The sequence below is a fragment of the Protopterus annectens genome, chromosome 9.part0 (assembly GCF_019279795.1).
Source record: "Protopterus annectens isolate FY-2018-M chromosome 9.part0, PAN1.0, whole genome shotgun sequence".
In the NCBI taxonomy this organism is placed as follows: Eukaryota; Metazoa; Chordata; order Ceratodontiformes; family Protopteridae; genus Protopterus; species Protopterus annectens.
Genome location: NC_056743.1, coordinates 679,458,755 through 679,472,972, shown reverse-complemented (window position 1 = coordinate 679,472,972; position 14,218 = coordinate 679,458,755). Strand labels below are relative to the sequence as shown.

Here is a 14,218-nt window from a genome sequence, read left to right as displayed (position 1 = left end):
AAATGCCCCCACTTAATAAAGGATCTTTTGTTAGGAAATTCTTCAGCTTAGGTTGTTAAGAAGATGGAAGAGAGGGAACAACTGATGCAGGAAGTCAGACGGCTGTTTTCTTCCCTATTCACAACTATCAAATGAATTATTCCTCTAACCTAACCCCTCAGCCTTTTTTTTCAAAATCCACGTGCATCTTCCAAGCAGAAATCATCTAAGCTACAGTATAACAAGAAATAGCAGGATGATGCAAAGAAAAGAAGGGGAAGAATCTTGGTGACCTTCTTTCAAAAGAAAAATAATACTGTCTGTGTCTCACTCCCTCCCCCTTTCTTACCCTTATTGCAGGCAATCTCACCCACTGCTCTGGAAACGGATAACCTTAGCTGTTCAGGTTCTAAAAAATCTACATACTTCTAGATTTCGGTGATCATCCCCTCCCATTCAAGCTATAGTCATTCTCCATCCACAGAACTGCATTCATCTGCTTTCCCATTTTCTTTCAAATCTTCTGTCCTAAGGAGTGATTAAGCCCAGTCCCTGCTTCCCAAAATGGCAAAGGCTTTTATTTAAGAATGTTTCTGGTTCCCAGAAAGTAAGGCACCTGAAGACCTGACTGAAATCTAAATACCTTTCTCCAAATTCCAAAATTCAAAATGTTTCCTTTACAAATCCCTTTTCTTCTTTTTGTCATTCATGGTTTTACTGGTCATTGCAGATCTCAAAGATGCCTGCCCACACATTTGTATACACCAGAAACCACAGATATTTCCTAAAACACAGGTGTTTCCTAAAAGTCTTTGCCTTGAGATTGGACTTTGTTTACATTGTTACCCCTTTGTCTTTCCACTGCCCCCAAAAGTCTTCATAGAATACCTTGCCCCAGTCATTTTTCTGTGGACTTCAAGGCAGTCACATTTACCCCAACTTAGATGATTACATTATTGCAATTACAAGACACACTGGCATCCCTCCACTTTACCATGCATTTATTTAACAACCCATGATTCAAGCTAAAACTGAAAAGTACCTCCCTGGACTACATGAAAAGAGACCCTAGAAGAGCTTTCTGATCTTGTAGCCCAGGCAGGTATGACCCTAGCCCTGAGTAGTATTCTGCCATCGCCCAGAATGATACCGCAGTACAAGGACAAAATGATTGACTTCAACAGTTGGCTAAGCTTCTGGTGTCATTCTGAGGGGATCTAGTGTCTGTCTGCCTGGGACGACATGGTCGACGGATCACAATGCTTTGCCAGAGATGGCCTGCACCTGTCGCCCCTGGGATTCCGGATGCTGGCTAAGGCTATTGCTGCTCCTATAGTGCCTTTTTTTGGCAAGGTTCAAATGACAAATTCACCACCGTAACAGAACAGGCAAGCAAAAACTGAGGGTAATGCTACTCGATGCTAGAAGTCTAAATCTCAGAATGCACTCACTTGAGGCACTCCTTAAAATGGAGAACATTGATTTCTGTGCAGTGACTGAGAACCTGGTTCAAGGCTCCAAAGAGCACCCCTGTACTACCAGGCTATAAACCCATACCACACTTTTCAGTCATGCAACCTGGACCGGATCACCAAAGGCGGAGGTGTGTCCATATTCATTAAAGATATCCACACCTCCAGGCTAGTTGCTCAGCATAATGCATCTGAGTTTATCCAAGTGCAACTAACTCTGGGCAAAACTGCAGTACAAATTGTAGCTTGCTACAGATCCTCCACCATGCCCCAGGATTCCCACTTCTCTTATCTTGATATACTGAAAAATATTAAGGTTCAACCAAACCCCCCTAATAATGGGTGATTTCAACTACCCCACCATTAACTGGGAAAACTACTCGTGTACCAAATCCTTCGCTCAACGCTTTCTGGAATTCATAAATTCCAATGCCCTGGATCAACTTATCCACACCCCCACCAGGGGCAACAGTATCCTAGACCTAGTTATTACCAACATGAGTGACCGGTGTTCCACACCTGAAGTCAACTCCTCGTTGGTCCAATCTGACCATAAGCTAATCACCCTAGATGTCCACATCCCGCCCCCACCCCCCATTAGGAAACCACGGTAAAAAATGTATCCAAAGCCGACTTCATGCTTCTTAAGACAGAAGTGGAAAACTTCGTGACACCCATGCAGATGGGCAGTACAATTACACGACTGCTGAATCCTACACAAATGCACTCTATAAGCACTGACACGAGTGCATGGATCGTGCTATCCCAAACAAAACCAGGATGCTATCCTCCAAAAAAAGGAAGCCAATCTGGTGGTCCCCTGCCATAAACTGTACAACAGAAGGAAGAAACTGTTGCAAAAGAGTAAAATCCCATGAGTGGAGGAGCTCCCTGGTCAGCCTCAGTAAGATCCTTCAAAACTAGCTGCGAAAACAAAATCACCACTGATTCTAAGGACAACCGCAAAGCATTTTATAGCTATGTCAGGAATCTCAATGGCAATACCCAGATCTGCTCTGAGTTACAGCACAACAGCACGAAAATTACAGAACCAACTGATATTGCCAATATCCTGGCATATAGGTTTAGTGCTAACTTTATCCCCGTCTCACCCCCTAAAAGGCCCATATCTATATAGGAAGAATGCAGAGTCCTTGTACACAACTACCCAGGTAAAAGCTGCACTCTTTAAAGCCAAAAACACAGCACCCATGGGACCGGCCAGCATCCCAGGCTGCGTTTTACATGAACATCAGAATGAACTGGCTCCCCTCCTAAGCACCATGCTCAATCATAGCCTCACATCAGGCTTTGTGCCTGCTGGATGGTGCACAGCAACAGTTACCCACTCCACAAAGGGGGGAGCCACCACTGATCCTGGGAACTATCGCCCTATTAGTCTGACGAGCCTGGTCTGCAAGACCATGGAACATATCATCATGGAACTCCTAAACAAAGACATTGCTAACCTCCAAACTCTGAACCCCACCCAGCTTGGATTTGTGGAAGGCAGATCATGCCTGCTGAACCTGATTGACTTCTTTGAGGCAGTCACCAAAGCCATAGACAAGGGTAAGGTGGTTCACACAGCCTATCTTGACCTCGCCAAGGCTTTCGACACAATCACCCATTCTGGAATTATAGCTAAACTCACTAAACTAGGTACAAAACCCTACGTCACAAGATGGTTTGCCAAGTGGCTCACTGACAGAACCCACACTGTAAAAGTTGCAGACTCCAAATCTGACTTCAAACCAGTGACGAGTGGAGTACCACAGGTTTCAGTCTGGGACCTCTCCTGTTTGGGGTCTACTTCTTTGAAGTACAGAAGGCCTCTGGCTAATGAAGTTCGCAGATGACTGTAAACTAGGAGCCATAGTATAGTCCCCAAATGATGTGGACATTCTACAGAAGGGCCTCACTGAGACAGATGCCTGGTGTCAGAGCCATGGCCTCAAGCTCATTGCCAAAAAGTGCATTGTCATCCCCTTTGGTAAAAACTCTGTACCCATGAACTACCACATGGGCAGCAGTGTACTTAACACCGAATGTGTGATAAGAGACTTTGGGACACAGGTGGACAGTAGTCTCTCCTTTGATCACATCACCACAGTAGTCAGGAAGTCCTTCTACATGGCACACCTCATCACAAAAGGGTTCTCAACCAGGAAAAGAGGTCATTGTTCTTCAATACTCGACGCTCATTAGACCCATTATAGAGTACAATGCCCTTTTGGAATGTACCGCACAAGACCTCTGCAGCAGCTGGAAAGTCCACAGAAGTACCTCACAGAGGATTACTGGCCTCAAACAAATGCTCTACACTGACCGTCTCAAAAAGCTCCAGCTTTACTTCGTAGCATATCGCCTACTCCGAGGCGATCTGTGCCTAACATATAAAGCTATGTCAAACCCAGAGCTGTTGGACATGCTACACCTAAAGAAATCCCAATCCCTCTAGGGACCTAAACCTTGTCACCACAATAAACAGGACATGCTGGAGGGATGGATTCCTGTCCCAGAGACTTCCCATACTCTGGAACAAGCTACCCATCTATGTCAAGCAAAGTTCCTCATTAGCACTCTTCAAGAAAAATCTTGAGTGGATGGGTGGGAAATAGGAAAAACACCCCGGGGATCACTTCTGTGGCTCTGCTCGACAGTGGCACAGGAAAATAACTTTCTTGGGTGGCGTAAGCCAGGGGTACCTTGTTGGCTAGGCTTACTTAGGCCCTTGGGCCGATAGCCCTGTACCTACCTATGAAAAGCCATGCTTAATCCCTCTACACACAATAGTTTTCTGGTTTGCTTTATAGATACTACTCTGACAGCTTTTCTTCTTGCAGAGACTGTATTTTCTTACCATCAGTATTTCTTAAATCCATTTCATCAAAGTATGTCCACAGCAAAATAATTACTGATGATACTAGGTGATGTGACCTTGTTCATTCTTATGGTACGATTTGCCAGACTCAAATCAATGATTCCTGTAATCGATTTGTGCCCAGCATTGGCATATTCTTTCCATTACAATCCCTGTTCTCAGTTTCATCAAGAAAGAGTGGTGGCACAAAAGAGTCCTACTAAATCCCTAGGTACCTATTTCCCCCAGCTCCTCCTTAGTCACCATACTCTCCCAAGCATTCATGAGGAGGACAGTGTCTCAAGTTCTGAAAAAATCCAGGACATGTGGAAGCCTCATTTCAGACAAACTCATAAATTTGTAAGAAATGATGGCCACAGTAAAAGCCCTTTCTAAATTAATGCAGTGCCCTAGGCATCTGTGTGATAAGACAACACCATAGTGAGGAGGTGCATAAACAAAACAAGGGGGATTTGAGGTCCTGTACCCTTTGCAGACAGCGTCTATATCACCACATCGAATGCTGATAAGTTCGAACGCCCTTTGTTCTAACCGAAAAGTCCGAAAGCCCTAAACCGCGAAGTTACGGAACATTGATTTTTTTTCCCAGAGAAAAAATTTGGTGGGCCTTCGGGTCTTTGCTGTTTCCCCCACTGTAGTGCAATCTCGGAGTTGATATATTTAAGTAGGGGGGGTTATGGGGGCGAATCCCCCCCCCCACCTTTCAGTTTTTTTTTTTAAGTTGTGATTTTGTTTCACGGAGCAGCGTTTTTTTTTCCCCCCTGGGAAAAAAATTGCTGTTCCATGAGTTCGCTGTTTAGGATTTTCAGACTTTTAGGTTCGAACAAAGGGTGTTCGGACTTGCAGACATGCTATGATTACCTGGGATCTGTCAATTCTGCACAGTCTAACTGCAGGAAACGTACGTTCTGTCAGAGCAGAGCACAGTAGCAGACTCTTTGAGCAGATACAGACTAGCCACTCAGAAGTGGATGCTACACCCAGAAGTCTTCCAGGAAATTGCCCACCTGTGGGAAGTCCCCAGTTAGCTGTTTGTCTACTATCTCAGACAACTAAAACATTTCTTTTTCAGGACATCTTACAGAAAGCCCTAGAAAAAAGAGGTATTCTATTTCCCCTTGGAAAGGAATTTTCTTTTATGCCCTCCCCCCCTTTTTCATTCTGATATCCAAAGTCCTGCTAATACCAAGAAGGACTTGCCAAGCATGCTTCTGGTGACTCTCTTTTGGCCCAGATGCCATTGATTCTCCCTTCACATGTTTAACATGAACCACATATTTAATGTGAATTATATCTGGTCCATTCCAGAGGTAACAGGTTTATTCAGGCTTTTGGACTGGGCAGTGTGTTTGTGTATGTTGGTGACACTTAAAGCTAGTAAAGGGTAGTGTGCATTTCCAGCTAGTTTATTAAACAACATATTGTTAAGAATTTGTTCAAAAGAAAAAAAAAAAGGGCAGGAAACAATTTGCTGCATGCATGTAACCATTGGTGTTCCACAAGGATCGGTCCTGGGACCTCTACTGTTTGGAATCTATTTCTTCAAAGTACAAGCAAAAACTAAAGTTCTGTGGCTGACAACGTTTACTGATTGCAACTGGAGTGGTCATAGAATCTCCAAAAGATGTCGGCATCCTACAAGAGGGTTTTAAACAAATGATTGGTGCCAAAGTCATGGCCTTAAACTCAATGTAAAAAAATGCATTATCCCTTTTGGTAAGGGCGATGTTCTGCTCACTACCACAATGATATCAACACCCTAATTACAAACTCAGTGGTGAGATACCAGGGACACAAGTTGACCTCAACCTTTCCTTTGATCACCATGTCTCCACAATGGTAAGAATGGCATTCTATATTGCTCATCTCATAAGTAAGGGCATTGCCTCCAGTAAAAAAATTATAACCTCCCTGTACTCTTCCCTCATCAGGCTCCTTTTGGTATGTACCTTTCCAAGCACCTACAGCAGTTGGAGAGACCACAAAGGTTCCTGGCAGGGAAAATTCAAGATGTTCATCGTGTTTCACTGTTGCAGTCATGACTGTAGGGTTCTCCCCTGCTGGCAGGCAGCCCTCGGTCGGCCAGAATCCCAAAGTCTGGGTCCGGCAGCGGCTGTTCAACCATGCTCCCTGATGTCAGAGCGCCAGGAGTACAAAGCTGACAGCCGACGCCATCTTCTCCAGTCTTTCTTGCCGTGCGGTGATAGCAGTTCGCAAGTGACGGTTGGCTGACTCCTGACGAATTTTACTGATCTACTTCAATCCGAAGATTTTCTTCTCCATTCAAAGCTAACTACCCCATTGGGGAAACTTTTTTCTTGCTCCACTCCGATGTCAGAAAAAGTTAATAATTGTATTTCATGTGGGAAGCAAATACCTCATAAGGATTTTCATTCTTACTGTATTCCTTGCTTGGGCCCTGACCACGACGTAGCTAGTTGTCGGTTTTGTGCTAGATTCAATCAACTTACAATTAAGCGAAGGTACGATTTTGCCTTTCATTACTTCGGTAGGTGCTTTAATTACAAAATGTCGTCGGATACGGTTCTGGCTACCGGAGTTCACAAACGTTGCAAGGATAAAGACAGGCCTCCGAGGTCCAAATCTGATGATAGCGCACAACCGGAGCCAGCTTCAGGTTCGGCCGTTGTCAGTGAGGCGCTTTTGCAGCCCCTGTTGTCGGCCATTTCAGAACCGACGGCTGAAACGGACTCTCATGAGGAGCCAACTAGACCTTTAAATATTCCTGTTGCAGGACCTTCGGACAATGCTCCTTCGGATGGGTCCGGAGCTGCTGTGCAGGTACCGGCTTCCGAAGGGGTTTTCAGGCCTACTCAGCTACTAATAAAGGCAAAGCCAAAGGCAAAGACTCCTACTAAATCAAAGACTTCTACACAGACCTCTTCTGAACCAGCTCCCAAGTGACAGAAACAGTTACTCAAGATGGCGGAGGATTTGCTTACTATGATTAGGGGTTCTCATCCCCCTCCAGACAAAAGGCCTAGGCAGGATATCTCTTATGATTCCTCTGATCAGGCTTCTGTTTCCTCTGTTTCTTCTTCCAATCAGGAATATTCTTTCCCTCCTTATGAGGATTCTGATGCTGAAGAATCCATTCCTTCAGCTTTTCCCCCTGAGGATTTTTCTTTTGGGGAAACTTTGCATGAAATGAGGGAACATTTCCACTGGGAATGACGGGGGTATTCGGAATCCAAGAAAAGACTGAGGGAATTTCTTCTTCTTCCCCAACATAGACCCCTGGCTATTCCTCCTGTTTTGGATATTGTGGATGATGCCTTTTAGGAGGCTAACTTAAACCCTGACTCTCTTCCTCCTCCTCCTGTTAAGCCTGATAGATATTACAGGGTTCCTGATTCCCATCAGTTTTTATACAAGAACCCTTCTGCTGACCCGGAAACCATTTCTCAGAGTCCTAAGGGAGCTAAGGTGCTTCTGCCAAAAATCCTATTCCTACTGAAAAGGATTCTCGATCCTTAGAAAGATGGAGCAAAAAGGTGTACACTTCTGCTGCTTTGTCCATTAGGGCTTTAAACTGTCAGTTTCATAAGTTTAAATACCAGCAATTTCTACTGTCTGTCTTAAAACAAAAGCTTACTTCCATTTCTGCCTGTGCAAATGATAAGGAATTGCATGATTTATTGCATGCCACTGAACAGGTTGGGAAGCATGGTTTACACTGTGGATTTGATGCCTTGGAGGCTTCTTGTAGGGCTGCGGCCTCTGGCACAGTCATTAGAAGGCATGCATGGCTAAAGGAACAAAATTTACCTGAACAAGTAAAGGCTAAATTATTGGATGCTCCTGTTCAGCATAATGTTTTGTTTGGATCAAAAGCTGAAGAGGTGATTAAAAAGATGGAGGATAAGGTGAAATCCATGCAAACGGTTAAAGATTTCTTAGTAGTACAGCCTCCTAGATTTAGCAGGAATTGGCCTTCTAAAAATTGGTCCTTTCCCTCTTCAGACAGACCTCAGAGGGGTAGATATAGACGTTCCAGAGGGAGGCCTCAAACACAAGCTGCTTATAGACCAAGACAGTGGACTGCTTCCACTCCTAGGGGAGGAGAGGACAGGTCACAATCTCAAAGGAAACAAACTCAATGACTCCCTCTGTTGGGTTACAGGAACTTCTTGCCTGGAAGCCCCTCTCGGAGGAAAACTCTCTCTTTTTTATCAAAATTGGACTCAAATAACCCAAGACAAATGGGTTTTGGATGTGGTTCTAAGAGGTTACAAATTCCATTTTCACACCTTGCCAAGGCCAAGCGGATGGCCAGACCCTCCAAAACATCAGTGGACGGAGGCCTTAAGCCAGGTGGAAGCTCTTTTGGCTATGAATGTCATAGAACTGGTTCCTCTTTCAGAGATGGGAAAAGGTTTTTATTCAAGGCTCTTTCTAGTCCCAAGGAAGCAAAACTCATGGAGATCCATTCTGGATCTGTCGGTCTTGAACACCTTTCTAGAAATTCCAAAATTCAAGATGCTTACTCTACAGCAGCTACTTCCAATGCTGTCCAAAAATGCATGGATGGTAACTTTGGATTTAAAGGAGGCATATTTACACATTCCCATCAGGCAGGATCGCAGAAAATACCTCAGGTTCAAAGCCGGATTGAGGCACTTTCAATTCTCTGTGCTGCCCTTTGGATTACCTACTGCGCCCAGGGTCTTCACCAAATGCCTGGCTCCAGTAGTAGCTTACTGCAGACTCAAGGGAATTCAAATTTACCCTTATTTGGATGATTATCTAATTCAGGCAGACAGCAAGGATGTCTTACTCCAGCATCTAGAATTTGTACAGAACCTCCTCAAGTTCCTGGGATTCTCTGTAAACATAAAGTCAAATTTGACACCATCACAACAGATAACTTTTCTGGGTGCACTTCTAAACACCACAACAGAGATGGCATTTCTGACATCCGAAAAACAGTTACAGCTGGCTTCAGCTTTCAGAACCTTGGCAACTTTAACTCATCTATCTGCAAGGAAATTCCTGCAGGCTTTGGGTTACATGGCCTCCTGCATCCTTCTCGTTCCATATGCAAGACTACACATGAGGAAAATACAGTGGTACCTAAAAAGTGTATGGTCTCAGCATTGCCACAGTTTAGACATACTGATCTCCGTCCTTCCTTGCCTTCAAAAGAAATTTCTTTGGTGGTCCAGGGCATGTGCTCTAAACAAAGGTTAGCCTTTCTGTTTGCCTCCTGCCTCTCAGATTCTAACCACGGACGCCTCGGATTATGCTTGGGGAGCCCATTTTCAGGGAAATTGTTTGCAGGGCCTTTGGACAAAGGATCAGAAGCACCTGCATATCAATTTAAAGGAAATGTTAGCCGTTCAGAAAGCTCTGTTGGCCTTCAGGAATCTTTTACAACCAGGACAACTGTTAATACGGACAGACAACACCACAGTTATGTGGTACATAAACAAGCAAGGGGGTCTCATTCCTACCCCCTTTGCAGACTAGCCATGGATCTATGGAACACAGCTCTAGCTTGCAATCTGGATCTTCAAGCTCAGTTTCTACCAGGGAAACAAAACTTCCTGGCAGACAGTCTGAGCAGAAATCTTTCGGATCTGGGGATGTCCTCACATAGACCTCTTTGCATCCCATCTCAATCATCAACTACAGACTTTTGCACCAGGACTTTCCACAGAGAGGCTTGGAAAGTGAACGCCCTGTCATTCAGTTGGAGGAACCTCTCGGGATATGCCTTTCCACCTCTTCCTCTTCTTCCACGGGTTTTATTGAAGATAAAACAGGACAAGCCCAAGATGATAATCTTGCTGGCTCCAAATTGGCCTCGGCAGTTTTAGTATCCAACTTTAAGAAACCTATGCCTGGAACCCCCCTTGGGTTTTACCTCAATCTCCAAACCTTCTGTCCCAACATCAGGGTCAGGTTCTCCACTCTCATGTCAGAACTCTCAACCTGGCGGCCTGGTTAATCCAGAGCCTTTGATTTCTTCTTTACTGACCAAGCAGGTTATGGATGTCATTTTAGAAGCCAGACGTCCTAGTACTAGAAAATCTTGTGCAGGAAAATGGAAAAGATTTTGTTCCTGGATGCAGGCTCAGGATTCTGATCCTCTTCTTCCAAACATTACTTTAATTTTACTTTACTTGACAGATCTCTTACATAAGGGTCTCTCTTTTTCTTCCATTAAGATACATGCCTCTGCTATTTCAGCTCATTATAATACAGGCCCTCCCATTTTTTCCCACCAGCTCTTGCGACAGTTTCTCAGAGGAGCTAAGAACTTAAGACCTCCTAGATCTCCTCCTATTCCTGCTTGGGATCTCAATTATGTTTTGGAAAAACTAACCTTGCCTCCTTTTGAGCCTGCTGCCTCTTCTGACATCACGTTTTTATCTTGGAAGACAGCCATCCTGTTAGCCCTAACCTCTGCCAGGAGAGTTTCTGAGTTACAAGCCCTTATGGCTGTGGAACCTTGTATTATTTTTCATCAAGACAGGGTATCTTTGAGGACTAATCCTACATTCATGCCTAAGGTGGTTTCCAAAGTGGCTTTAAATCAAACTATACACTTGCCAACCTTTTTCCCCACTCCTCAAAATAAAGGGGAAAGGATCTTACATTCCTTGGATGTACACAGACAGCTACGTTTTTACCTGAACAGAACCAAGGACATCAGAAAATCAGAACAATTGTTTTTCTTATGCTTCAAGTTCCCAAGGTATAGCCATTTCAAAACAGACCATTTCTAAATGGATTGCTCATGGAATCAGATTTTGTTATTCTCACCATGGAAAGCAAATCCCAGAAAGTATATGGACTCCTTCACCAGAGCTGCTGCCACTTCTGCGGCCTTCCTCAGGGGAGTTCCTACCAAGGACATTTTGGAAGCTGCAACTTGGAGTTCAGTGCATACATTTTCTAAGCACTACAATTTACCTCTCTACTCTAAGTCTAGGGCAGGCTTTGCCTCTGCAGTTTTGCAGGGCCTTTTAGCCGCTCCTCCCTCTTTATGACCACCTCCCTTTCTTTCAGCTTTGTGATTCTACCCTACAGTCATGACTGCAACAGTGAAACACGATGAACATAGTACAGTTGTGTACACCTACCATAAATGTAGATGTTAGAGTGTCTTCACTGTTGCAGTCTGGGTTTCCCTCCCTCCAGTCCCCTCTTATTTTTTTCCTTTGTGTATTTCCTTTTTTCACCATTCTTCTGAGGTGCATTTGCAATGGTTATGGGACCTTTTTCATTTTGGGACTCCTGACATCTGGGGCACGAAAAATTGGAGATTGCGTCGGCTGTCAGCTTTGTACTCCCGGCGCTCTGTTCATGGTTGAACAGCCGACGCCGGACCCAGACTTTGGGATTCTGGCCGACCGAGGGCTGCCTGCCGGCAGGGGAGAACCCTACGGTCATGACTGCAACAGTGAAGACACTCTAACATCTACATTTATGGTAGGTGTACACAACTGTATTGTCTTTAGCATCTGTCCTATGTTTGTCTAAAATCACTGTCACTTTATTCTGTTTCATACAGACTACTCGGAGGCAATCTCTGCTTTGCATTTAAGGCAGTCTCTGAATATCCACAAGTCAAATGGTACATGGGTTACTTGCTCTAAAGTACTTAACCTGGTATGTGACATTAATAGAACCTAACAGAGGGACATATTTGTTTCCCAGAGGTTATGACACCTTTGGAACAGACTCCCACTTCATGTAAAACAGAGCACCTCATTGGCTGTCTTCAAATGTGCTGTAGACGAACGGATGGGTAACCGTAAATTCACCCTGGGGGTTCTACCTGTCTCCCTCTTGGACAGGGCAGTAGATGCTGATCATGGAAATAAGGGTAGAATTTGGCTAGGCTTGTAAGGGCCCTAGAGCCTTAGCCTAGCAACTTCCTATGATAGAACTTCGTTCAGATACAGCATTTATTAAGTGCTGTCATAATTGATGTACTGTAATGCATGTTCCAGTCTCACCTCGAGGTTTCCTATTCTGTTGTGTATACAAAAGTAATTTTAGACTGCTTTCTACTGTGACGCAATTACTAACTTTAGAGTTTTATATTTTTTTTCCATTTTTCTTTTTTGTTTTCTCTTTCTCTCTTTTTTTTTTGCACCATACCATTTACACAGTTTTACTTTTTTTCCCCTCTGTAGAATGAATAGATATACAAAACATTTTCAATTCATTGCTTACTGGGGTACAGTTTGTAGTTTGTGGAGAAAGATTTTTTACTTACTTTTGTGGGAGTGATGTACAGTTGTCTTTCAACACAGGCTTTGTTGCAGTACATTTGCAGACATGATAAATGGCATTTCTTGGTAACAATGCAGTGGGGGGCATTTTTTTCCAATATTTCAGCAGTGATATTTCTAAGGCAAGAGGAAAGATGTATTAATGAATGGCAGCTGCTATTAAATCTGTCAGTACAATTTGCCTGTGAAAATAGTTTTCAGATTTGATAAAAGTTGAAAATGAGCCTACTGTTTTTTTTTTTGTTTTGTTTTGTTTTTTCAGGGGGAGTATATTGGTTTATTAAAGCTGAAGCAGTGTGACCCATTGTATAAGGGCATGATCCTTTGAAAATAATAGCATTGCTGACTAATTTTTTTTCTTAATTTTCTGCTGTACAGAAGCTGTCCTATGCCGTAGAAGAGGCTTTCATAAGACTGCATGAGGAAGGTGTGATCTACCGCAGTAAACGCTTGGTGAACTGGTCCTGCACACTCAATTCTGCTATTTCTGATATTGAGGTATAACAAATGTGTGTAACCCTTATTGCTAAAGTTTTGTGGTATGTCCAGCAGTGAAGTAGGGCTGGCAATTCAAAAGTTGTTACAGCCTGATAAAGATTGATGAGTCATATAGCTAAGAGCATGTCATAGTTGCTGTTGTTTTGGTATGTCACATTGTTATGCTTTATGGGTTTATATATTTCATGAAATATTCTTTGTGATATAGTCCAGCACAAAGCACATTTCCCACATTTTTACCAGTATGTGTATGCCTAACACAATGTTTGAGTGATTTGTAGTGCTTTATAGATTGTCCACGTGGTGCATATTTTAACTAGGAGGAATACTAGTCCTTCAAAGAATATTTCTTTACACATGCCTGTGCATATTCAGATACTCCTGCAGTTCTGTGCCTGGCATTGATTGATTCATTGTATTTATGACATTGTCTTCCGTGATGTCTATGGTGTAACATTCAAAATTCATTAATTGCTGTGCGTATTTGTGTATGTGGATACATGCTAATTTGGACTTTGCACATGTGTGCAAATATACACACACTGATCTATAACTCTATTCTTGGTGTTGGTCTGATGTTTTTTGTGTTTTTTACTGTTGCAGTCATTACATTTGGGTTATCTGCTTGCAGGTAAGCCCTCAGTCGGCCTTATTAACAAAGTCTTGGGTCTTGCGTCAGTTGATGTCCCTTCTTCCATGATGTCAAGTCGTCGGGGGTATAAAACATGCAGCCGATGCCATTACATCAGTCTTTCTTGCCGTGCAGTGCCCGAAGCAGAAGCAGTTTGCAAGTGCTGTCAGACTCCTGAAATTTTCGTTTTCGAGTTTCAGAATCAAAGTCTTCAACTAAAAGCTAAGTACCCCGTTGGGGAATCTTTTTCTTGCTCTTAACTGATGTCAGTAAAAGTAAATAATTGCATTACTTGTAGAAAGCAAATACCTCATAAAGATTTTAATTCGTACTGTATTCCTTGCCTAGGCCCAGACCACGACATACCTCGCTGTCTGTTTTGTGCCTTATTTAAACCACAAACTATCTGCAGTCGCTATATTTACGCTTCTAAATATTTTGGTACTCTGTTCAATTATCCTGATATGTCTTCGGTCAGCCATCCGAC

The 14,218-nt window shown here is 43.4% G+C and overlaps 1 protein-coding gene across 2 annotated transcripts in view; it reads left to right on the top strand.

Annotated features, from left to right (window-relative positions):
* The window catches only part of VARS1 (valyl-tRNA synthetase 1), a 623,655-nt gene that overhangs the window by 236,014 nt on the left and 373,423 nt on the right, over nucleotides 1-14,218 (top strand). For both annotated transcript variants that reach the window (XM_044083285.1, XM_044083286.1), the window contains one exon: nucleotides 12,981-13,100. In XM_044083285.1, coding sequence (XP_043939220.1) covers nucleotides 12,981-13,100 — 120 coding nt within the window. The remainder of the gene's footprint in view (nucleotides 1-12,980; nucleotides 13,101-14,218) is intronic.